At 37.4% G+C, this 27,789-nt stretch overlaps 1 protein-coding gene across 8 annotated transcripts in view; it reads left to right on the forward strand.

Annotated features, from left to right (window-relative positions):
• THADA (THADA armadillo repeat containing) overlaps nt 1-27,789 on the forward strand; it is a 312,971-nt gene that overhangs the window by 43,305 nt on the left and 241,877 nt on the right. For 6 of the 8 annotated variants that reach the window (XR_016395456.1, XR_002644568.3, XR_016395457.1 and 3 more), the window contains 7 exons: nt 876-1,027; nt 3,830-4,043; nt 6,699-6,834; nt 7,470-7,606; nt 11,068-11,226; nt 12,631-12,788; nt 21,020-21,129. Coding sequence is in view for 5 of the 8 variants with exons in the window: in XM_022573952.2 (XP_022429660.2) it covers nt 876-1,027; nt 3,830-4,043; nt 6,699-6,834; nt 7,470-7,606; nt 11,068-11,226; nt 12,631-12,788; nt 21,020-21,129 (1,066 nt within the window). In the remaining 3 variants the exon portion in view is untranslated. The remainder of the gene's footprint in view (nt 1-875; nt 1,028-3,829; nt 4,044-6,698; nt 6,835-7,469; nt 7,607-11,067; nt 11,227-12,630; nt 12,789-21,019; nt 21,130-27,789) is intronic. The other 2 variants (XM_022573954.3, XM_022573955.3) reach the window with 2 other exon arrangements.

Consider the following 27,789-nt stretch of genomic DNA (forward strand, 5'->3'; position numbering starts at 1 on the left):
TCCTGGGTATATATCGGGAAATGACAAAAACTAATTCAAAAAGATACATACACCTCAGTGTTCACAGCAGTACTGTTTACAATAACAAGACTTGGAAACAACCTAAATGCCCATTAACGAATGAATAAAGAAGATGTGGTGTGTGTGTACATAGACATACACACACACACACACACACACACACAATGGAATACTACTCAGCCATAAAAAGGAAAGAAATAATGCCATTTGCAGCAACATGGGTGAACCTAGATATTATCGTATTAAGTGAAGTCAGAGAAGGACAAATATGTCAATTATATGTGGAATCTTAAAAAATGATACAAATGAACTTATTTACAAAGCAGAAAGAGACACAGACAAAAAAAACAAACTTATGGTTAGCAAAGGGGCTAGTGGGGTGCAGGGGGGGACGTAAATTAGTAGTTTGGGATTAATGTATACATACTACTGCGTATCAAATGGAAAAACAACAGGGACCTACTGTATAACACAGGGAACTATATTCAATATCTTGTAATAACCTATAATGGAAAAGAATCTGAAAAGGAGTATGTGTGTGTGTGTGTGTGTGTGTAAATATATATATCTGAATCACTTTGGTGTACACCTGAAACTAACACATTGTATATGAACTATTCTTCAATTTTTAAAAATGGTTATTGAAAAATATTTCCTATTTGTAGAATTGTAATACTTATTATTTTATCATTTTAGTAAATAAATTATTGGAAATATTTTTTACGCTGTTGTGGGTAAAATATAAGGTGTGAGTTCTTACACTAATTTTCTATAAATTTGGCCACATAACTTCAAAATGTTGATTTCCTTTTCCTGCTGTTCACTTAAAAAAAATTTTTTTTTTTAATTTTTAGGTAGAGTCCAAACAGTATATCAGCTGAGTCATGATATTGATGTTGGTCGTTTCCAAACGCTAATGGAATGTTTAACTGGCACTTTTGAAGAAGTGAAAATTTTAGCATTTGATCTTCTAATGAAGTTACCAAAAACATTTGTACAATTTCAGGTATTTGGACTTTTCTTCTGTTAGTGTAAATGTGGTGTATGCATGAAAACTTTCTATCTTAGTAGCAGTTAAAGCAGTCTGTGGATTGTCCAGGCTCTTTGCATCTGCCTTCTTACTAAATCTTCTGTTTCAGTTATCATTAATACCTCTCCTGTTGCAGGTAGTGGAATGGAGAAGGTAGGGATGGGTAGTGGGGAAGGAGGAAATGTTGTAAGAGAAACAAAATCCAAATCAGTGATCTTTGCTTTTTTAAAAAAAATTGTTTTGATAAAAAGGGAGGTGTAGGAGGCAGTAGGTTTTATTGTTTACAAGATTATTGGTAGATTTCAGTTAACTGTGGTCTCCCCAGTTCCCTTGGACATGTTAATATTCAATCAAAACACATCACTTACAGTAACTTGATTTTTTTTTTAGATAATCTCCCTGCATAGTAGACTGGGAAGCTTAGTGTAAATGAGGTAGAGAACATGTTTCTGATCTTCCAACAAGTAATAGCTAAACTGAGACTGAAACTCAGAGTACTTGAGGTTAACAGCATTTCTCTCCCTGGGTGTTCTACCCCATCCCCAGCCCCCATGCTCTTCCTGATGCCTTGCACTTCCCACCATGGGGTGAGAATCAAAGATGGTCTCAGGGGTGAAGGCAAAGCTTGGGGATGGGTCTTCAGGAGACCCTATAGCCCAGGTACTTGGCTCTACCCTTGAGGCTTATTCTGGGGCACTGAGGTCACCAGCAGCTGTCGGGTCACTGGCTCTAGAGCTTTGCTATGGCTCCCTGTTGGAGCTGTATACAGGCCACGGGAGCCTTTAGGGGTGGGAGCTGAGCCATGGTCTGGGCTCTAGCTATTTGGCTCTGTTTAGGTATGGCAGTTTGTAGATGCAGTGGGATTCTGTCGGAGCACATGTCAGAGAGCCTAAGGTGTCTGTTACCACTGCTTCTGGACGGCATTGCAAAATCTCAAACATTTCTGACTTGGGTTCACATTGAGAGTTGCTCCCTGGTGTCCACCTATCCTGGTGGTCTTTCAGGTGCCCTGATGTGCAGAAACTTCTTTGGTGCTTAGGCTGCTAACTTTTGTACTTTATAAGCATTTTTAAAGAAGATGCTTTCTCTTTCTCTGTTTCCCCTTCCACCAACCCTTGCCTCTTACCATTCATCTCACTGTAGCTTCGTATCATATGTATAACTATGCCTCATTCCTGGCTAGTATTTTGAGAGTATCTGGAGTGGGGAAAGGTATATATTATGGCACCTATATGAAAGACCTGGTCCTTACATGGACTATGAAGGCCCCTCAGGGGGGCTCTGTGTATCTAATTTGATAAACACATGCTTGGTATATAGACACAACTTAAAGAATTCAGGAAACTTAGTAGCACATATGGCTTGCTATAGGATTCTGGTAGTTATATATCTGGTCTGGCTTATGTATTAGTAAATGGTCCCAGATTCAAGATTTTAAATTCAAGATTTTAAAATATTAGTTATGTATTGTATTTTCAAAGTCTTTCTTTGGGTATACCCTATGTAATATGTAATTAACTTTTTTAATATAGCTAACTTGAAAACATTTTTTGAATGCTAGCCTAATCTCTCTAAGGATCTGTATATTCATATTTTGATGGCATATCTTTCTAATATATGACTTTACTACTCACCTAGTCTCTTGCCCTTCTTTCTTGTGGAGCTACATATCCAAGGTCTTTATATTTTGATTGACCTGAGATGATAGAACAAAGATGCTCTTTTAGATTCCAAAGGCTATTTATTTTGTTTCTTACTAATTGGTTGGTTAGTTTAGGGACTTAACTGTCAGTTACAAAAAATGGTTGAGATGCTTAACTGATTCTTTCTAATATTTATTTAGATTTGAGTTTTAGCCACTGTCTTTCAGTTTTTTAGGTCATAGAAAATTAAACAGCAAATAGCAAAGAATTTAAATAGTAATAGGCTGATATTTGAGTCTATTATTTGATATTAGAAGACATTATTAAATATTGGTATACCTAGATAATGATTTTTTCCCTTATATTAGACAGTTATGAGATAATCCTAGTAGAATCAATATTGTTGAGCAACGAAACCCTAGGTTCCAGTGTGGTGAACATGCAACTTGTCAACTGTGGAGTTGGGACTAGGATCCATGTCTCCTGTCCTCAGCCCTGTACCTTTCCATGCGTATTACAGTGAACTGCCCTTTGTTCTGTCTTCTTGAGGACAGGCTGTGTGAGTGCATGTTTAGATGAGATATAGGTGTGGGAGCTCTAATGCAGAATTTCTGAGGTTGATCTTACCACTTTATTTTTCACACATATACATGGAGCTTTGCTAGGAACAGCCTGGTGAATTTGTATTTTCATATGTATGTGTATTTTTCTCCATTGAACTAGCTGTATGGGAAGGGGGTGGGGAGAAAGGCAGGAGCATGACTCCCAGTAAAACAAATCTTGACATACAGAAGAACTCTGGGCTATATAGAAATAACGAAGATGATCTGGTTATAGTATAGCAGAATTTCTACAGGAAAAAGTATACTTTTGCTGAAGAAAGAGGTACTTAAAAAAAAAAAGCTTTATCCGGACTTCCCTGGCAGTCCAGTGGTTAAGACTCTGAACTTCCAATGCAGGGGAACTAAGATCCCGCGTGCCACTTGGCGCAGCCTAAAAAAAAAAAAAAACTCCAGCCTATATTCAGAGAATTAATGTTTGTATCGGTTGTCAGTTGTGTGGCATAAATATGTGTTATTCCTTCAAATTAAAGAAATGTTTAAGTGATAATGACTGAGTCTCTGCTTTATCCTAGGATTCAGAGAAGCTACAAGGCTTATTCCAGGCAGCACTGGAGCTCAGCACAAGCACCAAACCATATGACTGTGTAACAGCTTCCTACCTACTGAACTTCTTAATCTGGCAGAACGCTCTGCCGTCATCTCTGTCTGCTTACTTAAAAACTCAGCGGGTTGCATGTGGAGATGGAGATAAGTCTGCTGCTCTGGTGGAAAGTAACACATTAATAGGTTCGTATTGAGTAAATGACCTTTTGCTCTTATTTATCAAAACCAATATCTTACTTTCTTCACTATTAATATGGTTAGGCTATCTAGTGGTTAAGCACTTTGTGGTTTTTTTTTTATTTAAGAGTTTACCAGCATATAAGTATATCATGAATTTCTCCTTTTCAAATAAATAGTTTACTCAACTATATTGCTTCTAAACAGAGGATTCACATTAAATAAGCACATATGCAAATGTACATTAATAGAGCTTTTATTTAAATAAGACCTCTTTCTCTACCAAAAATGTACTTTTTTGCTACAGAAATTTTACTATGACTATAGCCAAATCATCTTTGTTAATTCTATATAGAGCAGAGTTCCTTTGTCTGTTGGGGTTTATGTTTTAACTGGCTGTCATACCCTTGCCTTATACTCTTCCCATATAGCCAGTTCCAAAACCTAGGGTCTGAGTTGATTTAGATCTAATGATTTTAAACAAATATTTGTTGGGGGTTCATGTAGTTAATTTTATCCTAGTAAATCTTCATTTTGGAATTGTACTAGAAATAAGGATAGGTAGAGATTTTTATTAAACAAAACAGAGGTCAGATGTTGAAAGAGAGTTGACAATTATTCTCTCCAAGATAGTAGAAAAAGCCATGAAAAAGAGACCTAATAATGGGAGAAAATTAGGAGGCCATGGATAGTTCTGGTGGAAATGTGGCCATAGAGCTGGGGATAGAGAGATGACAGTGCCATGGAACATGACATGTGCCGAACTCTAATTGCTTCAGGGCTGGATTCCAGAGGAGACCCCAATAAGATGATAAGAAGAGGTCTGCAATTGGGGTGAACTGGGGAGTTCATACTTCATGTAAAGCCTTTCAAATTTAAGACATTTTTAAACTTTTTGAAATATTTCAAACATACAAAGAATATTTAAATATATAGGATTTAAATAGTAATAATATAAAAATTTCACAAGTTCTGTCCCCAAGCTAGGTAATAACACTCAGCTTAAGAAGTATTGATACAACAGCACCCATAACTTTGAAGCCTCTTCTTTATCCTAGCTCCCTCCTCCTACCATGTAATTACTGCCCTATGTTTTCCTTCCTTCCTTCTTCCCTCCCTCCCTCCCTCGCTTTCTCCCTCTCTCCCTTCCACTGTGCCAGGTCTTAGTTGTGGCATGCGGGCTTCTTAGTGGCGGCATGTGAACTCTTAGTTGCACGCCATATGCTGCATGCATGTGAGATCTAGTTCCCTGACTAGGGATCGAACCTGGGCCCCCTGCATTGGGAGTGCAGATTCTTACCCACTGGACCACTAGGGAAGTCCCTCCTATACACTGTTGATGGGAATGTAGAATGGTCTGGCCCCTTTGGAAAACAATCTGGTAGTTTCTTGAAAGGTTAAACATATAATTACCATATGATTCCACAGTTCCTCTCTTGGGCATTGTCTTAATCAGCTCAGGCTGCTATAACAAGATACCGTAAAGTGGGTGGCTTAAACAACAGGCATTTATTTCTCACACTTCTGGACGCTGGGAAGGTTAAGATTAAGGTGCCAACAGATTTGGTTCCTGGTGAGAACCCTTTTCCTAGTTTGTAACAGCAGCCGTCTCAGTCTGTGCTCACATGGAGGAGAGAGTAAGCTCTGGTCTGTCTTCCTCTTCTTATAAGGACACTAATCCCATCCTGGGGGTCCCACCCTCATGACCTCAGCTAAACTTGATTACTTCCTAAAGATTCCACCTCTAAATTTCTTTGCATTGAGGGCAAGGGTTTCAGCATGAATTTGCGGGGGGACAGGCAGGGACACACAAACATTCAGTCCATAATGGTCATATACTTAAGAAAAATGAAAACTATGTCCAGACAAAAACTTGTGCATGAATGTTCATAGCAGCATGATTCATAATAGCCAAAAAGTGGAAACAACTCACATGTCCATCATCTGATAAATGGATAAATAAAATGTGGTATATCCATACAATGGACTGTTACTGAGCTGTTAAAAGTAATGAAATATTAATATATGCTACAACATGGATGAACTTTGAAAGAAGCCACATATTGTATGATTCCATTTATATGGTATGTCCAGAAAAGGCAGAAAATGCTTAAGTCCAGAATAGGCAGAAAAAATTGCCTAGGACTGGGGAAGGTGAGAGGTGCAGGGAGGGGAGTGACTGATAATGGGTGAGACTTTTTTGAGGGGGAGAGGATGAGAATGTTCTAAAATTGACTGTGGTGGTGGTTGCACATAGCTGTGAATATCCTAAAAATCCTTGACTTGTACACTTTAAGTGTATAAATTGTATGGTATATGAGTAATATATCAGTAAAGCCATTGTTTTTTAAAATCTGTCCAAATAGCACATGGCACATAGGCCTGGGGTCTGTTAACCCAGGTAGAGGATGTCTAGGAGAAATGATCCAGAATGAATGCTGTAAATGGATCCAGGAGGTTAGGGCAAAGACACAGTACTACCTTAACTGGAAATGGAGAACAGGCTGGATAACCTTGAAAGATCTCTTTTTTCATTCAAAAACCTCTAGTATAAAGTTCAACTGAGTTGGGTGCTTTCGTGGAAACTGTTCTGCTGTGTACAAATTTGTAAATGTGTTTTTAAACTGGCGTTATTTTGGTGGGTTTTTTTGCTTTTTCTAGTTATTAAATGCTTGTTGGAAAATCTTGAGGAAGAAGTATCTCGGGCTGAAAATTCTCTGCTTCAGGCAGCAGCATCGTTTCCAATGTACGGGCGGGTCCACTGTATAACAGGAGCTTTGCGGAAGCTAGCTCTGAAGTAAGTATATCCCTCCTGCTCTTTCCTCAGTACTCACTTCTGAGCGTTAAACTCTTATTGGAATGTGTCCTGGGAAAGGAACATATTGCCTTAAAGGTAATTAAAAATTAGATTTTAAAATGTACATATAGGGCTTCCCTGGTGGTGCAGTGGTTAAGAATCTGCCTGCCAATGCAGGGGATACAGGTTCGAGCCCTGGTCCGGGAAGATCCCACATGCTGCAGAGCAACTGAGCCCGTGTGCCACAACTACTGAGCCTGTGCTCTGGAGCCCGTGAGCCACAACTACTGAAGCCCACGAGCCACAACTGCTGAAGCCCGTGCGCCTAGAGCCCGTGCTCTGAAACAAGAGAAGCCACTGCAATGAGAAGCCCACGCACTGCAACGAAGAGTAGCCGCCGCTCACCGCAACTAGAGAAAGCCCGTGTACAGCAGCAAAGACCCAACACAGCCAAAGATAAATAAATAACTTTATTAAAAAAAAATACATATATACACATATTTTTATGTCATAAATATTTTATAGATTGCATGATTTTGAAACCCAAATTCTTTTGACCCCTTTTGTCTATTAATTTCATCATGAAAATGTGATTTTTGCTCTTAGTGTAAACTACCCTAATGTCTTTGTTGCAGCAGCCTGCAGTTGGTGAGTGAGTGGAGACCCGTGGTGGAGAAGCTCCTTGTGACGTCCTACAGGCTTTCCGCCGTGGTGTCTCCAGTTATTCAGAGCTCCTCCCCAGAAGGCCTCATCCCCATGGACACTGATGCAGGTCAGTAAACGAAGAAAGCTAGAATTACTATGTTTTTTTCCCCTAATCATTTCTTCAGAGAGATACAGAGGCTAAATAGGGGGAAAAGAAATTATTATTATGACTAGTGATATTTCTGCCTTTTTAGTAGTATTTTTAACTATGAAAAAATAACCAAAATAAATAAATAGCCAGGTGATCAGCAAGGCACTTCCTCCTCTGGGGTAAATTGGGTTTTATAATATGTCATTTCAGAATACAACCTACCAGGGTTGTATTCTGGCAGGCAGTATAAAAATTAGAAGTTGATGGGGTTCAGTCAGAGAAGGCAACTTGTTAGAAATCTGAATAGGCAAAGACCATTGGACATACAAAGACCATTTAATTTAAAAAAAAAAAAAAATTGGAGGAGATAGTTAAAATGCCCAAAACCGAACTCATGAACTTTCATCTGTCTTTTCCTTCCCAACCCTTGTATTTTTGCAAATGGCCCTACCAGAGACCTGTTTATGCAAATCAGGAGCCTAGGGCTGCTTGACATCTCCCCTTTGCTCCTTATATCTAGCCTGTCTCCACGTTCTTTCAGTGGTGCCCCTTAAATAGCTTTCAAATCTCTTTTTCTTTTATCTGTATCTTCTTACCTTACTGTAGGCTTTTATCCTCTCTTGTTTCCCCACATCTACTCTTATCTCCTTCCATTTCCTTTTTACCACATCCAAAGTAATCTTTTCTAGTCATATAATCTATCATGTTACACATAATCTTTACTTAACCCTGTGCTCTGCCCACCCCCTCTTTCTTTTTATTTAAAATACGTTAGTGACCAGGTCCTGTAATAGTTTTGCTCCTGCTACCTTGCCAGTCTTGTCTCTTAGCATTCTCCCCTTCTCATAGATTTCTCCTTCATGGAGTTGTTGCAGTTTAACAGGAATCTTGTCTGTTTTCCTCCCTTGTGCTTAGCACAGTGCCTGGCAGAAGGAGGTACACTATCAATAGTTGTTAGAATGAATGAACAATTCCTGAAAGTATAGGAACTAAATTCAGTGCCTGGGATGCCCTTGGTGGTATGTGTATACAGCAGTTCCCTCTTAATCTGAGGGCTGTATGGTCCAGGACCCCCAGTGGATGCCTGACAGTGCAGATAGTACCAAACCCTATACAGACTATGTTTTTTCCTATACATACATACTTATGTTAAAATTTAATTTATAGATTAGGCACAGTAAGAGATTAACAATGATAACCGATAATAACAGAATAATTATAACAGTATACTGTGATAAAAGTTATATGAATGTGGTCTCTCTCTGTTTCTCTCAAAAAATCTTACCACATTGTGCTCACCCTTTTTCTTGTGTTGATGTGAGATGATAAAATGCCTGTGTGATGAGGTGAAGTGAGGTGAATGACGTAGGCATTATGACGTAGTGTTAGGCTACTGTTGACCTCCTGGCGATACATCAGAAGGAGGAGCCCTGACGATGTTGATGGTTGGATGTCAGCTGCAGACGATGTTGATGGTTGCGGATCCCAGGTGGGATGGAGAGGGACAGTGTGAGGGGATTACTGGATCTGTACTACAACAGGCCAGAAGGGATTGGCCGTTAAAGGTATATACTAACATGAACGTTCCTTTGAACACCTAGAAAATCATGAAGTAAATTTATATTTTGGTGTTGAAATAAAGTTGGTGAATGCATTTTGGAGTGCAAATGAGAGGCTTCTATTAAAAACATACTGAGTAAATCATAAACACACACTGCATCATACAATACAATACTTTGGGCCGATAATTAAACTAATCTAGAGTTGTGTGGTTGCATAGAAAATGTTACGTTTTGTTCTTCACTAAAAATGAGTTGGAAGGTTGGTGGTGGTTCATGATACTAAGATACAGTTATAGATTTATTTTGGCTGATAGTCTAAATACTAAAATTTGTTGGTTTAGTTTTCCTACTTCAACAGTGCATAGGAATAGAGAACATCCAGTCTGATAGCTAATATTTGGATCAGGCCATACCAATATATTTTGGGTGAGAAATCTTGAATGTTTGTCACCAGTTGTGGGTAGGGCCTTCAGAGTATGCTAAAATTTTGTTTGTTATTAAAGTTTTAAAATATCTGTCAGTCTCAAAAGCTGTCTATGGTGCACTAACTTTTCCTTAATTTTGCCTTTTCTTTTTTCCTCTGGTTGTCTCCATTTTTCTTATGTCTTTCCCATGTTATCTGCCATGCATTCTGAATTCTTTGAAAAAAGTCTCCCCTGAAAGCCACAAAAATGGTTCTTAAAATTTTATCCTGGTTACCCCTCTCTTTTTTCTTAATCTTTCTATGGTTTCTTTTTGGGCCAGTGTTACTTTCTCGTGGCTGTCAAAATTTGTTTTTGGCAAAATTTCATGTAAGCCACAAGTAAACATAAGATGTTGGCTGAACCATTATGATAGCAGTTTGGGTCTTTGTATTTCCCATAATACCTAAAATATAAGTGTGTATAATAGGTATACAGTAAGTAACCCATTCTTTGATTTGTTAATTGGTTTCAGATGATTACCTGTTGTTATTTTTCTTTCAAAATCTGAGCCTGCCTAGCTCTTTATTACCTAGTCATCCATAAATTCCTTCAGCCCATGTTACTGAACCTCTGCCATGACCCAGTTTCTGTTCTAGGCACTAGCAGTTGAGCAGTGAACAAAGTCTTGCATTCGTGAAGTTTACATTTCCTAATCCAGCGAGTGCTTACTAAGAAATAAAAATGAATTTTAATATAATACTAGGACTGGAAATCTAACTTAGAAAGCAGTATATTACTTATTCATTTCAAAGCCAAATACGGAGTTTTCATGGTATTCCTGGGCCATAAAAGATTATTTTTGTTGGTAGTGGGGTTTCTTACCTCTTAAAACAAAATTCATTGAAGTTTATTGCTCTTCCTTCATCTATTTGAGCACTGTATTTGAGATTCTTAGACAACACTGAGAAAAGCAATGTAAGGGAGATGGCAGCCTTTGTCTATGGACAGTTTCTGTTGTGCTTTTTTTGTCCAATCTTCACCCTATTTAAAATATTCACCATATTTTGAAAGTACACTCAAGTGTCATGAAGACCTTATATAAATAATTTTCACATTATCCATCCTGTGAGTCCCTTCTTATAGTGCTAATTATCAAGTACTGAAAATTAGAAAATTTTTTTTGGCTGTACGCGGGCCTCTCACGGTTGCGGCCTCTCCCGTTGCGGAGCACAGGCTCCGGACGCGCAGGCTCAGCGGCCATGGCTCACGGGCCCAGCTGCTCCGCGGCATGTGGGATCCTCCCAGACCGGGGCACGAACCCGTGTCCCCTGCATCGGCAGGCGGACTCTCAACCACTGCGCCACCAGGGAAGCCCTGAAAATTACAAAGTTTTTGAGGGCAAATACCCGCGAGGGAAGCCTTCATGTGATGTGGAACTGGGGTTTTACATAATCTCATCTCTCTCCCTCAGAGTCAGCAAGCCGCTTGCAGACGATTTTGAATGAGATTCAGCCCCGAGATACTAATGATTATTTCAATCGAGCTAAAATTTTGAAAGAATGTGATAGCTTTGATTTGGAGGACTTGAGTGCCAGTGTACCGAATATTGACACTTCTGCAGAAATCAAAGGTATATATAAAATCAGCATTGTAGTCAGTATTTAAGTGACAAATAAAATGTGCAAAATGCTCTTTTTCTATAGTAAATCAGAGGCTGCAAATGTGTGTAGTACACTTCTAGAAAATAAAGTCTTTTTTGAGCTTATAAATGATTTATTTTGGGGAATGAGTTTATAAGACTTTACCAGAAAATGGTGTTCACCAGTGCAGTGTATAAGGTGCTTCAGCAAAAAGCCTTTGAGTACTGAAACCTGTCTTGACAGCCAGGTGATGTAGGAACAGTGATGCACAGTGAACTTGGGTTTGGGGAGCAGTCTGCTTCTCTCAGCACTATGGTTTGATGTTGTGAGAGTCCTCGTAGTCAGTCAAACAGCCTTTTAAAGGAAACAAATTTATGACTCAGAGAAATGTGAGCTGCTCTGTTGTACCAGGCCTCCAGAATTCAAATTCTTACTGTTTGTTTTCTCATTAGTTCTTTTATAATTTTCTATAATGCTGTAAAAAGTCATCAGAAGCAGTAATATCTTATTTATTTATAACATATTCTACATTCTCCACTAGATGGGGATATTGTCTTGTAAAAATTTCTCTTTATGATTTTTTTTTTTTAATTACACAAAATAACACAAATGTATGCTTGTGATAGTTTCAAATAATACAGAGATAAATATGAATTAAAAACAAATTAATTTTGTTTTCTTTCATTTTATTTCCTCCTCAATCCTACTTCATCCCTCTTTAGTATACATCATTTCAGACCAATTTTATGTATTTAAGTGTATGTACATTTATCCTTTGAGTTTAGTGGCCTTTTAAAAGACAAATGGGATTACGTTAAAAAGGTTATTTTGTTAACTTACATTTTAAATTTAATAGCTTCTTTTGGATTTTTTTTTTTAATGTCAGTACTAAAATATTTCTAAAGCTAGAAGAGAGTAAGGATTCTTATAGCTAATTGACCATGGAATTTAAATATATTTTGAAAGAGAATTTGTATTTTCCTTTGAAAGGAAGTCGTATCCTATTCTTTTACTGACATAGCAGCCACCCTCACCAAAACAAATAATAAAATATATTTATTATAGTCATATTTTATGGATGACTGAGAGGCAGGAAGAGTTTGTTTCATTAACTTCCAAAGGTTAGACTTCGGTTTTAGAATAATATTGTGTTTTATTTTAAAATTTATTTTGAATATAGTATATTAAATAAAATACTGTGATTCCTACCCATAACACATTCCCAACAAATGTTAGTTATTTTCTCCTGAATAAATATAGCATATGACAAATTGGTTTGTTCAAGCAGATTATTCTTGGGGAAATTATGAATAAGCTTGTTCTAAGAAACCTGGGATGTGAGTAATCAAGTGTCTAGTGTTGCAGTAGTTTTTTTTTTGTTTTTTTTTTTTAAGGTAAAGAAGGAAAAACATGTGACGTAACTGCTCAGATGGTGCTGGTATGTTGTTGGAGAAGCATGAAGGAAGTCGCTTTACTCTTAGGCTCCCTGTGCCAGCTTCTACCCATGCGGTCTGTGCCAGAATCTCCTGATGGATTATTGACAGTGGAACAGGTAGGGTAGCTGTTTATTCCACCTGGTATAATTTCTGGCCAAAGCATAAATCACAAACTTTTATTTAAAAGTTAAATAACTTAAAAAAAATTTTTTTAATAACTTAAAAAACAATTTTAACATTTTTCTTGAATAAAATCTTACAGATGTCAACTGAAGAAAGTTCATTAAAGTATAGGAATTGGATCTTGCAATCCATTTCCAAACTTTGGCATTTTTAGAAATGTTTTTATTTTTCTAAGTTATATAAATAATGATAGCTTTTACCTCACTTTTAACTTCAGTATTAACATTTGAATTTTTATTTCTCCATTTAACACACACAAACTTAAAATTCAAATGTAAATGAAATTGTCTATTTAGTAAAACTCCACAAACCTCTTAAATTTTGCAAAGAAAAAAATATATATATATTTTTTCTTTATATACTGGTTGATTATGGATCTCATGTTTCCCTCTACATTGATGATAAAGTTGTAGTTACTTTGGTTTTTTTGGCTGACTTTTATTTTAAGACCACAAAGTCAGTTCCATCTGGGACTATTCAAGTGACTTGAGTGCAGTGTTTATAAGAAATTAGCTTACCACAAGCATTTCATTTGGAAATATTTTAGATTTATTAGATTTCTGTTTTTAATTGATTCCCTCTTCCTTTCCATATGGTTTCAACAAATTCATTTCCCACCATTTTCCAGCAAAGATACATAACATGTACTTTCATTTTTAACCTTTTTCAAATAAAGATAATTTCTCCCGTAGGGTGTTATGACATTTAAGAACAAAACAAATATTGTAGTATGCTAATGCTGATTATTTCTGTAATAACCATGTGACCAGTTCCATGGAAATAATGCTAATATTTTTATTCTCACACTCTCTGTGGCTGATGTGTTTGCATCTGGTTAACAGCTGGGCTTGTGATGTTGCAAGGCTCTGAGACAGAGAACGGCAGAGGGGAACAGAACACTGCCAGCTTCATTATGTTCCTTATTCTCTTCCAAATCAAACAGGCGTTAGTGTCCTAGAGTTACTTGCAGTCCTTACTGGTGACTGGCTGGAGTGCCAGTGCCAGCGTCTTTGCTGAGGAATCCAGCTATGATTAATGATTACTTCACTGATGTTCACCATCTCACTAAGAAGTAAATATGGGCTAGAGCCCCTTGACTTCTCAACTTTTCAAGGACAAGTTAAAACATCTAGTGTTTTAGGTTTGTTGGCCAGTGTTTAAAAACAAAATTAAGGGAAACATATTTTACTTTTACTATAACTGAGAAAGACCTGAAAGCTTCCTGTGAAAATCATTTCGCCCTGACACCTTTTACAGAGCACCCAAATCTTATGAAGTTATATGGGATATCCAGGTTAAATTAGGAATTAATTTTTTAGAATTGGGAACTATATAAAATAGAAGAGATGTTTGTAAAACAACAACAATAACAAAGAGAGGCTCTTATAAACCAAAGAGCTCTTCTGATGACTGTTTTCTTGAATAAGAAATAGAATCCTGTTTTTCTGTAAAATATCCATTTCCATTCTAATAAGGTCCAGTCATTTCTCCATGTCGCCATTCATGTGGTGACCCCACATATATATGTTTGAGAAGAAATTAATGACTGAGTGAGTGAACAAGAGTGTATGTGATAGCACTGTTCTGACATTGAAACCCTGCCCTCTGTGGAAAACTTTAGTCTTGATCATGCTAAATTTTACTAAAAAAATTAAAATGCTCTTAAAAAATTTTTAATTTTTTTACATTTAAAAAAATGCAGGGGCATTTAGTCAATGAAATCTAAAGTTATCAAGAAATTAGTATTACTTATATTACTAGAGGATTCCTGCTTTTAAACATATAGTTTTGTTCTGTGAAATTCCTTTAAACTAAACATATTCCTATGTATTTAGTACTTTTAAGAGTTAAAAATATAAATGACAGAGAAGAATGCAGTCTGCATTGGAGTGCCGGGGCCACACCTAGGGTCTACCTTCCTTCCAAGGGCATAGCCGCCCTGGCATCACTAGTTCTTCTGTGCACCTAGTGGCAAAGCTACAAATGTACGCGTCAACAGTGTAGGTGAATGTGACCACAAGAGACCTGCAGAGGCAGTGAAGTGACTTACGGGCAGAATGCTCCGCGTTGTTGGGGAGAATTGGGAACTTAGATTTCTTATTACCAAGAATCATAAAAACCATGATCTCCTTTTCTCTCAGTGGATGAAGGAAGTTGTTCTATAGAACCTGAAATACTGGTGTTCAGCCTGTTGCTTCTCTTGTTCTCCACTCACCCTTCACTACTGAAAAAGGAATAGGATTCTACTGCCATTTTATATTTGAGGTCTCACATTTTGACGACGGAGAGGATTTCTCATGGAACTCAGCTCCTTTAAGCCCATCCTGATTTTACAGCCCTTTGTTAAAGGGGTGACAGCTTCCATCCCCCATACATGAGTATAGTTTATACTAGGCCAGCAGGTGGTGAGACTCCAATTTGGGGATTTTTGCTGCTGTACGAGGAGAGGAGCTGGTGCTCGCTTATAATTCTGAGTATTCAGTGCTGTATTCACATACTGTTGGAGCTGGAAGGCTCACAGAGATGATATTATCCAGCTCTCTTGCACAAGGGGAGACTGAAGCCCTTGGATGTTACCTGGTTTGCCCAAGATCACAAAGCTGGTTTGTGGCAGCTCTGGGACAGGAACCTGATTCTTCTGCTTCCCAGCCTGTATTCCGACATGACACAGTGCTGCCTTTGTTCTGAATGGCTTATTTAATTTTTCTTTAAATTTAATTTTCCCAGCTTCCCATAGCCAACCAGATTTTTGCAAGCAACAGGACAGTAAGGCAACTTGCTACTGAACTTTATAGCAAATGATCCATTCCCTTAGATGATTGCTTGTGAAGGAGTGTGTCCTCTGTGACTTCATCAAGAAGAAAATGTGTTCATTCAGAGGCATGTCTGACCCTTCTCCTGCGCTGTAATCACGTTATGAAAGGTTCTTTCATAATGTCCCTGTCCGAGAGGCAGAGATAAAACCAGCTTTGAGGGATGTAAGTCGAGACCCTTAAAGAGTGAGCAGTGCATGCAACCTTATCTCACAAACTTCCTGACTGGTGTGTGTCTGGGTTTCAAGCTGGGTGCTTTGCTGATGCAGAGCTTTTGCTTGATACATTGTTGGTCCTCTTTCCATGGGATATCGGATACCCGGTACCTACTGATTTTTTTAAACTTCCTCTACCTGGACTATCAGTTCATATGTTTATATATTTCCCCTAATATTCCTAAAAAGAAGCTTTTGGGTAGATTTTTTTTTTTAATGTATCTGCTTTCTGCTTCCTAGGAATTATTGCCACAGAAATCACGTGATTAAGAATAATTACCAACTATTAGAAATGAGCAATTTTAAAAACTCCTACTTTAGATTCTATTGTAATTTTCATGATGTACATGGCTAACTGGGTTTATATGTTCCCTCAGTACCTTTTGTTACTGTTTTAGGTTTTTGTTAATGAACTGTAAGTGGGATGTATGTTTATTAGCATTTGTCAGTCTTAAAGAAATTACCTTTTGTATTTTCTTTTACCAAAGTTTATTTTTTAGAAATTATGAGTAAGTATTCATTGAACTGTGCTGAATGCAGGTTACCATTTTTAAGCTGTGAAGTTGAGCATGTAATTACATCATTTAGTCAACTATTTATTGACTGCCTTACTACAAGGGTGTTGTGGGAATATTAAGAAATAGAATATGTGGTTCTCTGAGCTCAAAGGGCTTGGAAATGTAATAGGGGATACAAGACAAATTCATTTCAAAAAGTCAGACTAAAAGGCAACTGTTAAAATGGCACATGGTTAAGGATTTGCCAGAAAACAAAGAATAAACGTTCTGGTGGGAAGATGTCTGAATACCAGGAAACCATCATCTTTGTTATTATGTAGGACAATGTTTGGGCTTTCACGAAATCCCAAGTGTTAGTAAGAAATCACCATAGTAGAGAATGTCCAGTTTAAAATGTTAATTATCTTACTGTAGTGTAAAATTTTACAAACTATTCCATTTAACCAAAGTGGAATTAGAAACTCCTGTTGACATTCCTAAGGTTGTGGCTGTGTCTTTTTTTTTTTTTTAGTGGTACGCGGGCCTCTCACTGTTGTGGCCTCTCCCGCTGCGGAGCACAGGCTCCGGACGCGCAGGCTCAGTGGTCATGGCTCACGGGCCCAGCCGCTCCGCGGCACGTGGGATCCTCCCGGACCGGGGCACGAACCCGTGTCCCCTGCATCGGCAGGTGGACTCTCAACCACTGCGCCACCAGGGAAGCCCGTGGCTGTGTCTTAAAGTAAAATTTAAATTAAGGTTTAGGGATTAAGTCTCACTACTTGATGACACAAAATGAAAACAAAAATTGACATTTAGCAATATTGATTGCTATGCTCTACCAGGTACTCTGCTAAATGCTTATTTGCATAATCTCATTTATTTCTCAGAATAATCCTGTGAAGTAGGTTCTAGTTTTATCCCCATTTCACAGATGAGAGAACTCTGTTACTTATGTAATTAGCTTGTATTGGTAAGGAGGCTGAGTAGGGTTCCTGAACTCAGCCCTCTTGGCTCCAGAATCCCAGATCTTAACCACTGCACATGCTCTTTGTAGAAATGTCCCACCTGTATACTTGAATCTTTTTGGACTTACTAACTCATAATGAGGGGAATTAGCTTTGATTTTTCTACTGTATTTCTCTCTACTATCTAGATAAAGGACAAACAAAAAATGTATTTACATTTGCCCTTTGTGGGTTTTATGCTCTAAGTGAGCATTTAGCTCCCCTGTTTGGTCTGTTGGTGAATTATAGGTGCCTAGAGACATGGCACGTAGCTAGTCTGTTGGTGAATTATAGGTGCCTAGAGACATAGCATGTAGCTCTCCTCCCCTGTGGAAATTTATACCCTGTAAATCCATAAAGCATGTTAATTTGCCTATAGAAGTAGGTTTTATGGAAGGTTAGAACCAGGATACACTAAACTTAAAAAGATAGTGATTAGAATTTCATTTTAAGAATAGAAATCAGTGCCCTTTTTTTTCCATATTTAATTGTCTTTCAGAAATTCTGAGATATATATTATTTATTAAGAAACTATTTTGTAAAGACATCATCCATGTTAAAAGTTTTTATGAACTTTAAATAGGAGCTAGGTAACTAATAGATTGAAAGGCAATCGAGTTGAATTTTCAGAGGAGTTATTCATTTTTTAAATAAAATTTTGAAATTCTTTTTCTGATTCTACTGTTGTCATAAGTTTCTACAGGGTTAAATATGTTCCCTATAGTCTGATCATCCAAGGGGAGAGTGTCAGCATGGCCCCTGTTCCCTGTCCAGCTGCTCATGGACCACATTGCCCTGTTGACTCCTCCCACCCACTGTGATAGGGTACATCCCTACCTTGCAACCCTGTCTTCCACTATTTTCTAGCATGAAATCTTGAGGCCATTCAGCCAGGTCTGCTATCACTCTCCTGTATAGTCTGTGTTCATTCATGTAAAAAGACCCAGTGAAGTGTCTGACAGGTAGTGGGTACTTAATAAATGTTTGTTCATTTATTCTAGTATGCCAGCTTCTTCTCATGTTAATTATCCTTTTCTGTATTGGTTCACTCATGTATATCCTGTTTAAGGTCTGGCCATGAAGCTTTTTCTAATTATTCATTTCAATGCAAAAAGAGCTGTCATTTCTTAGTGCTGTTAAGCTTTGCTGTTAAGCTTCTGATGGGTACCATCCAGAATATTGGTTTTCTCTGAAAGCCTTTGGAGGACAAACATCTTGTTTTGTTCTTTGCCTACCCAGCACTAAGCTGCTAAGCATTTGACAGGGTGCTAAAAAAGTACTTACTGTTTGATTAATAGAAATATACTCTCTTCAAAGGGAAAAATTCATATTAAGCCTGGGTGTTACCTAGGTGGGTTTGTTGGGAAATTAAGTGCAAAACGAAATGAGAAAAAATGGTCTACCTCTCACTTGTGTCTTTAGAAACTCATTCTGTTTTCTGAGGCCAGGATTACCTAGGGTTGAGGTCTACCCTTCAGAAGAGAGACCATCCACTGGTCTCATTCACCTTTGAGGTCTTTGATATTATTATATGCTTTTTGGTTTAAGCCCCTTTGAAGGGAGTTAAGGTAAAGGAAGCAATGAAAATCTGATCTTTGTTTAAGAACTAGATTGTAAGTCCACAGAGAAGCACTTTACCAGTAACATTTCTGTTTTCCTGAAGTATGTTTTAATATCTGTAACATTAAAAAAAGATTAAGGGTATTAGAGAGACCCCATCTCTATGACTTCCTGTTTTTATTTTTTGTGCCTTAGTACACCTTTTTATAAATCTTCTTTTGTTTCTCTAATAATAGAAATGATGGTCATAACAAGTTAGTTAACTGATGTTTCTTCTGGTCCTGTTTTGTAGGGTTATTGAGCTTCAGGTGTGTCTTGGGGGTTAAATTCAGATTTTGTGCTTGATAATTCTGTTCAAAATATACTCTGAAATTACGTGTTGAAGGTAAAATGATAAGCCTTACCCTGACTCCTGATTTTTGATGACTAGTAGTATGTAGCTTGTAAAAAATATTAAAAATTAGGGATATCATCAGATCTTCACCTGAAAACTTTAGCTGAAGAACATGACATGGCACTCTTTGGGGATATTAAATTGTTAGAATTTTAAAACTTCTGTTATATCCTGCTTTTCTTGTTCTTTCTTGATCTCATATCTGATTCTTATTTCTCTAAATGTATCACCTGTCTTTCTATAATCATATATATTTTGAGTTTAGAGTATGCCGTTAGCTTTCTTCTGTTTGGAAATCCAGACAGAGGTCCCATTGAACTGAATTGGTTTATAAGTTAAGGGCCTGTGCTGAGCTTTTAGATTTATTAACTCATTTTAATACACAATCTGTGAGGCAAGTGCTATTATTATTCCCAGTTTATAGATGAGACTGAGGCAGTTGCCCATGGTTACACGTTTAACTACTCTTTCTACTGTTTATCATCTCTAATGTGCGCAGAATACCAGTCACTGTGCTGAGGTAGAAGTTGTTTCTAGATAAGCCTATGTGAGCTATCTTGGGTTAGCTTGCTTTTTCACCATTCTGTGACCTGCTGGGGAGACCTGGATCAAGAGAGAGCCAGTTGTAGCTTTGGTCCTGAGTTTTATACAAAATCTGGATTCTCTAAAGCTTATCAGCTACCAAATCTTATGGTATAAATGTAGAATCAACCCAACCACGTTAACAGTTAATGCTGTACAAAACTTCATCAGCAACTAATTGTCAGTCATGTCTTCTTTAAAGTAGATTGTCATATTTGTTATTTGTTTAAACTTGCATGGAGAAAAGCAGCATGTATGAAAGTGATTGGGTAGCATTCTGGAAAACTCCATGGTTCTGACTCAAAGTGAAGCCTGTCAATTTTCAGGAGGCCCTTTGCACACTAAATCTTGTGTGGCCATTAATATTTGTATATCTCTAAAAGGTGTAATTATTGGGAAGGATTGTTTAATGGGTTGGAGTTTCAGTTTGGGAAGATGAAAAATATTCTGTAGATAGATGGTGGTTGCACAGTAAAGTGAATATACTGAATGCCACTGAATTGTACACTTAAAAACGGTTAAAATGGTGAATTTTATGTTATGTATATTTTAACCATAATAGAAAAAAAATTTTTTTGAAGAGGGGAGTAAAAGGTAATTACTTCACCTCGGCCTAGGTTTGTGAGGGTTGTCACCTTGTGTGATTTGCTGTTGGTGTTGAATCATACGAGCTAACAAAGAGAACACAGCAAGATTTGTGAAGCTGGCATAGGGAGGCAGTTCTAGCCTAGCAGTTAAAGATGGCCAACTCTAGAGCCAGATTGCCTGGATTTATGTACTAGCTCTACCAGCTACTTGCTGTATGACCTTGAATAAGTTACTTGCCCTTTCTGGGCCTCATTTTTCCCAGTTGTAGAGTGGAGATAATAATAGTGCTTTTTTCATGGAATTATTGTGAGAATTAATTGTGATAGTATAAAACGCTTAAAATATTACCTGTTGCATAATAGGTGCTAAGTGGATGGGCATTGAGACCTGAGTTCTAAATAATGTTACTGAAAATAAATAAATAAATAAATAAATAGATGGCGTTACTGACATAAATACATCTGTCAGTGTAAACATAAATGGCATATTTATTTTTGATTTTGTTTTGAAGGTAAAAGAAATAGGAGATTACTTTAAACAGCACCTTTTACAGTCCAGGCACAGAGGAGCATTTGAACTGGCTTACACTGGCTTTGTGAAACTCACCGAAATCCTAAACAGGTAAAACAAAGCAAATATCCCTTTAATTTTAAAAAGATTAAATGCACAAACCATGTGCTCAAAGTAGAATTTAGTTGTGTCTTTTGATGTTTAAAAGAACAGGACTTAGTTGGCTTCAAAACTCTTGGAAGAAATTGTTTTCTTAGGTTTCATTGTATGATTTACTGCAGGTAATGGAGTGAAATGTCCAAACCCAGTCGCTCTCTTATTGAAAGGTGATTTGACACAAACTCAAAGATTTTGCTAAAAACAGATTTGAAGTTACCATTTATTTTCATTGAATGAAATGACTGTTTTGTCTGTTTGAAAATTACTTGGCTTGTGGAATAAAATAAGCCCTCCGGTTTTTTGGATTTGTGTATATTACAGACAGAGAAACACTTAATGATTTTGTGTTTTTCTTCGTAATTTTATCTTATAGAAAAATTTAAAAGAACAGTAAATAGACCAAAAATTATAAAGGACTTTTCCCCCTTACTTGGAAAAATACTTAAGTAGATTTCGTACATTTAGCCAAATGTGTTTTTTTTTTTTTGACATTATAGGTGCTGATAATTTCATTCATTCATATAATAGATTTCCTCCAAAGAGCTTGTGAGGAAACCTTAAATTACTTAATGACTAAGTGTTCATGGCAAGTGTTCTCTAAATAAAAGGTAGTATTTTCCAGGAAAACATTTCCATTGCCTGGAAACTTTTTGAAATGAAGCAGAGTTCTGCCAGCCGTGTAGCCTTAGCAAACATTTTATTTTGGGCCGTTAAGACATCTACTCCTTGAATATTTTTGAAGCATTTTTTTCACACTCCTGGTACAACATTTATAAAACATTTTGGCAGTTATGGGCTGCACGGAATATCTTTAAATGATACATTAAAAAATGTCCTTGACATTAAACTGCTGATCTTGAAAATATTTTGTTGTCTTTGCAGCTCTTTCTTTCCAGTGTAGACATGACTTAAGAATATTTTTTTCTCACAAAACAACACACTTCCCTCCCTTCAAATCAATTAACAAATATATATATTGAACACTAGCGGTGTGCTTAGTACTGTGCTTGGCTTGGAGGATATAATACTTCTTTATGAGACAAGGTTCCTGTTCTCAAAGAGCATATGGTTTAGTTGGGGAAATAAGCAGGGATGAAATTCAAAATATTTAACAAATGGTACGTCATGGGCACTGACTGGTCAGAACAGACACTGGCTGTAAGCACCCAAGATTGCTGTCTGCATGGATGTGTGTTAGCTGAATACCAGCTTGGAAAGTGAAACCAAGACACTTGAACAAGATGAGCCAATGTAATTGTCAAAATTTGGGTGAAGTTTACAAATTCTGTAGGCATAGCAGAGAGAAAGCAACAAAGAAAGGCTGGGAGGGCTTACTGGAGGAGGTGGAATTTGTGCTAATGCATGAGTAAGGTTTAAGTAGATAGGAGGAGAAAGGAGGAGACTTTATGAGTAAATGTTCAGAGGCTAGAACCAGCATGGCATATTGTTAGGTGAGTAAATGAGCCAGGCTGATTTGTGGTGGTGGTGCTGGTGGTAGAGTTACTAGGCAATATCATACATTTGGATAGATGGAGGTCAAATTATGGATACCTAGAAAACAGATTTGCTGTAGTAGGGATGGAGAGAGGGATTGAACATTTTCGACCTGAAATAGATCATAGGAGGCATGTAGAATGGAGAAATAGCAATAATCTATGACACGAGGTCTTAGTTCTACTTAATCCATTCTGTTTATTGGCAATGAGATTGTACAAGTTACTCTCCTCAGCCTCTGATTTCTTCATCTATAAAGTAAGGAAAAGAATATTTGCCCTGTTGACAGATCTCTCTGGCTTTTGTTATATGGATCAAGTAAGATACCTATGTATGAAGACCCTTTTGCATTATTAAACTTTCTACAAATGTAGAACATTATGAGATTGATGTTGGTTATGGTGTTGGTGCATCAATGTAGTGTTTCCTTTGGAAGTGTTAGGTTAGATAGATTGTAGTGACAGATAGTAGTGAGAAGAGACTGGCATCGGCTCTAACAATCTAGAGCTGAGGTGATGAGAGCTTCCTCTGAGTCAATGGCTCTGGGAATGGAGGGAAAGAAGTGGCATCTCAATTAATATTTATCCCCACATAGTAACAACTCTACACATGACATTTTGAATGCTTAGAAGAGAAGCTGTGGACTTCTCTTATTTCATGGTTTGATGTGTCAAGAATTAGGGCAGTGCATAGCTGGGTGATTCTTCTCCTCGGGGTATTTATCGAACTCAATTGGTGGTGTTCAGCTGACAGATGAACTGGTCAGGAGGGTCCAAGACAGCTTTATTCACATTATGGCACCTTGGTGGGATGGCTAGAAGATAGGGCATAGTTGGGACTGCGTGTGGCCTCTCAGCATGGCAGTCTTGGGATAGCTGAAATTCTTATATGGCAGCTGGCTTCCTTCAGAGAGGCTGTTCCAAGAGAACTGGGCAGAAGCTTCATGGTCTTTTCTGACCTAGCCTTGGAAGTCTCATGGCATTGCTTCAGTCACATTGTTTTGGTTCTAAATGAGTCTTAAGGCCAGTCGGATTCAAGGGGAGAGGAATTAAACTTCACCATTTGATGGTAAAGTGGCAAGATTGTATTGTAGAAATATGTGTGGGATGGGAGATATAGTGGTGGCCATCTTTGAAGAATGCAATCTGCCACGTGAAGTAAACTGAATGTGTGTGATAGAGGTCCCCAGGGAGTCCACGACTGTTCCTGTGGTTTAATTTTTGGTGACCAGAAAAGTGGGATTGATGTTACCAAAGGCAAGGAGACTGAAAGAGGAGATTACTTTGATAATGATGAACACATTTGTTTTGTATGTGTTGAGTGTGACATGATGGTGGCATATCCTGGTGGAAATATTTAAGTCAGAACTGGGAGATAGGGGATAGTTTGGGTGCTGTTGCAGAAACAGAGATGTAGATTTATGCCGTCTTCATAAATATCATAGCTAGTAGGATTGCAGTCTTTAGGGAAGAGCTTAAAAGGAGAAGAGAACAGAGGACCAAGGACAGAGGCTTTTGAACAACTGTACTTTGTAGTTGAAAGTACAGTTGAAGGCATTCCAAATAAATGGAGTGGGGAGATGAGGCAAGGCCCAGTGCCTGGTATCTCAGCCACGCCTAATCTGCTGTAAAGATCTCCTCATGGCTGTCACTATTGGCTTTTAACCAACCTGTTATGAGTTCTCAACTGTTGCTTCCAAACCAAGTGGTTCTTGATCCCTTTGGAGACATTTCAGATCTGCTGAACAGAATGTTTTACGGAGAACATCTTTGCAGTATGTGTGGCTTCCTTTTGTTTGGTTTTTATTTTTAAAAGCAAATGTATTTCTTTTGGATCCTTCTGAAAGTTTTTAAGTTATGAAAAATTTATTTAGGCATACAGTGTTTTAAAGTTTGCAGAAAGAAATCTGGGCTTTCAGGAAAATCCACTGAATTGGAGGCCAACTGCTGGCCACCTCTTGAACTACAGCTGTGTTAAGGAAGCAAACACTTAAAGAGATTAATGGGTAAATAACCGAAGAGTTTAACAAGAGCCACATTGTTTGAATTGGTGTTTAACAGGATTATTCAGAATGTCTTCAAATGTAAATTGACTTCACTATTAAACAATCATCTAAGAATAAATAGGAATGGAAGACACTGTTCTTTTTTCTGGGAATTTTTTGAAAGCAACACTTGTGCGCACACACGCACACACACAATATGTTGAGTTAATTTTCTAGACTCTGATTTCTTATATGGTCCTTTCTATTTAGAATTTGATGAAATATTCATGCACTCTTTAAAAAACATAATCACCTGCCTATGCATAATTACCTGCTTAAGCACTTGATTAGAGTGGCTAAATGCATTAAAGTTATCACTGTAAATTCAGGTTTCTGATGAAATTCGTATTTGCTTATTTATGCTCTGTAATCTTAGTACTTTAAGTTATTCTTTCAGTGAAAATAAACAGAGTTCTAAACTAGGGTGCCAAGCAGGGAATCTAGTTTTCATTTGTTCAGCCATAAATTAAAAGCTTAACTCTAAGGGGATTAAGTTGTTGTCTACAGTTCTAAATCTAGAAGGGAGGTTCATGAGTACCTGATACTGCCTTACTCTTCATTTTTTTGAATTGCTCTGCTTATTGAAATGTAGCTTAACCTATGAATATTTGCTGCACTAATTACAATCATTCTCACATTGTTGGCCCGAAAAATGAACTGCTGACATTTAGCAATTTTTGTCATAAAATGCTACTACTGACTCATGGATGTCAACAATTATGGTGGACAGAAGTAATTTAAATATGTATTTCAACTTTCATCAGTTAATTATAGCTACTACAATTCAAATTCAACAGAAGACTTCTTATGAAACTTTGAAATAATGAAAAAATAATTTCACTCTACTGGAGAATGAAAGACCAAGTCTCTAAAGAATATGCAGTTGAGCAAGAAATAAATGTAGAATGTAATATATGAGGTTTGGGGAAAAAGTCATTCAACTCTAAATAAAAAACATATAATCTTGTTTAAGCCTTTATTTTCATCTCCTTTGGCAGATGTGTCTAGGACACTTTTTATTTCTGAGTATCCTATGATTTTTATTTGAAATATTAATAATTAAAGAATAACTAAGTGATCATCCACTCTGGGAAACCATATTAATACTTTACATAGAGAAAAAAATCCTTTAATTTTCCCACTTCTATAGTGGATTAAAAGGATTTGGGGATAAATAAATAAATTAAAGAAAAATACTAGGACTTAACTCCAATTCTCCCCACCCCTTCCAACTTACATGTTATTTGGTCCAGTGGTTCAGATCTATCTTGCTTTTTTTAAAAAAAAAAAAAGGATTTGGGGAAAAGTAGAATGTCTTAATGATTTTTTTTCTTTTTAATTTATTTTTTAGAATGTCTTAATGTTTAAAATCTAAAACTTTGTGTCTTTGGTTTGTGACCCTTGGATTTTTATTTTTAAGCCCACTCCGTAGTTGAGTAAGATATTACCTTCTTTCTGGAACTTTGAATAATCATTTTTAAAGTTCTCATAATAATACTCAGTCTTTTTAGACTCAGTAATGAAGGAATCTTGTTCTTAGTGAGTAACTTCTATCTCAGCTTTGTTAGTAAAGTTCCAGAGTTTTTAATATTAATTTTTTCCTCCTTGATCTCAGGCAATGGTTGTATTAAATATTAAGAGAACCAACAATTTGTTACATCCTTCTAACCACTTCTTTTAATCCACTGTATCTTGCCCTTCCCCACATGGCTTTCTGATTGGTAATTCAATTTATATTTGGTCATCGTTACTATTGCCTGGGCCTGCAGCTGAGCCTTCAAAATAGCCCCCTGATGTTTTAGCCTGCAGTAAACTTCAGCAATATTTGATGGTGGTGAGGGAGGTCAAGATGGCTGCTGTTGATATGTAGCTTTCTCACTGGATCTCATTTGGGCAAATCGTTTTTCAGGCTTAAAATTTCTCCATGCTTCAGGGCTATGTTCCCTGTTTTTAAAATGTGCATGTACATGCACACAACCTTCCTGCACATCTGTCACTGTTCAGTTTAATTGAAATAATAAACACGAACCTTGAAATAATAAACACAATACTTGACCAAAGAATGAATGGAGTGGGGAATTTAGCTTATGAAATAATAGGAGCTTGGAAAAAAATCTCTAAGTTAGGAAAAGTAACAATACTGAAAGAGTCTGAGGAAATGAAGGTAACATTTCTCAATTAACAATCGTAATATAACTAATCAGAACTCAACAAAAAATAGCTCTGTGTTACCATCCTTAGGTGGATGGATGAAGCCATTGGAGAGCCACTCTGTAGTCAGGGAACCTGATTTATTGGCACAAAATAGTCTAATGACCAATTAGTTGGGTATACAGCATATGTAATTTGATTTCAGTCTGGGTTTTATGCTTATCTTAGAATACTTACCCACTACCAGTGAGATAGCTTTGTGGATAGAAATTGGACTAATCTGTTTATAGAACAATAATTTGCTTCAGTGATCTTCTCAAGACAACACAAAGACACACCAGCCATGGACTGGCCTGTTCATTTCTGTTACTTTTGGTAGGGACTCAAGCTATAGCACTTAGCATAGAAAAACCAAACCAAACCAACAAATACAAAAAAAAAACACCTCCCGCCTCTTTCCTGTCAGCCCCCCCTTTTTTTTAATGTCTACTATTTCTTTCTTTCGTTTTTTTTTTTTAATAAATTTTATTTATTTATTTATTTTTGGCTGTGTTGGGTCTTCATTGCTGCATGCGGACTTTCTCTAATTGTGGCGAGTGGGGGCTGCTCTTCTTTGTGGTGCGTGGGCTTCTCATTGCGGTGGCTTCTCTTGTTGTGGAGCACGGGCTCTAAGCACACGGGCTTCAGTAGTTGTGGCTCGTGGGCTCTAGAGCGCAGGCTCAGTAGTTGTGGCGCATGGGCTTAGTTGCTCCGCAGCATGTGGGATCTTCCTGGACCAGGGCTCAAACCCGTGTCCCCTGCATTGGCAGGTGGATTCTTAACCACTGGGCCACCAGGGAAGCCCCTAATGCCTACTGTTTCTTGACTGTGAAGAGCAGGAACATCAGAGTGGTCTGATCCTCCCACACCCCCATCCTTAACCA

This window comes from Delphinapterus leucas, chromosome 13 (genome assembly GCF_059928025.1).
Source record: "Delphinapterus leucas isolate spDelLeu-1000000601 "Yukka" chromosome 13, BTC_Dleu_Yukka2, whole genome shotgun sequence".
Taxonomy (NCBI): Eukaryota; Metazoa; Chordata; class Mammalia; order Artiodactyla; family Monodontidae; genus Delphinapterus; species Delphinapterus leucas.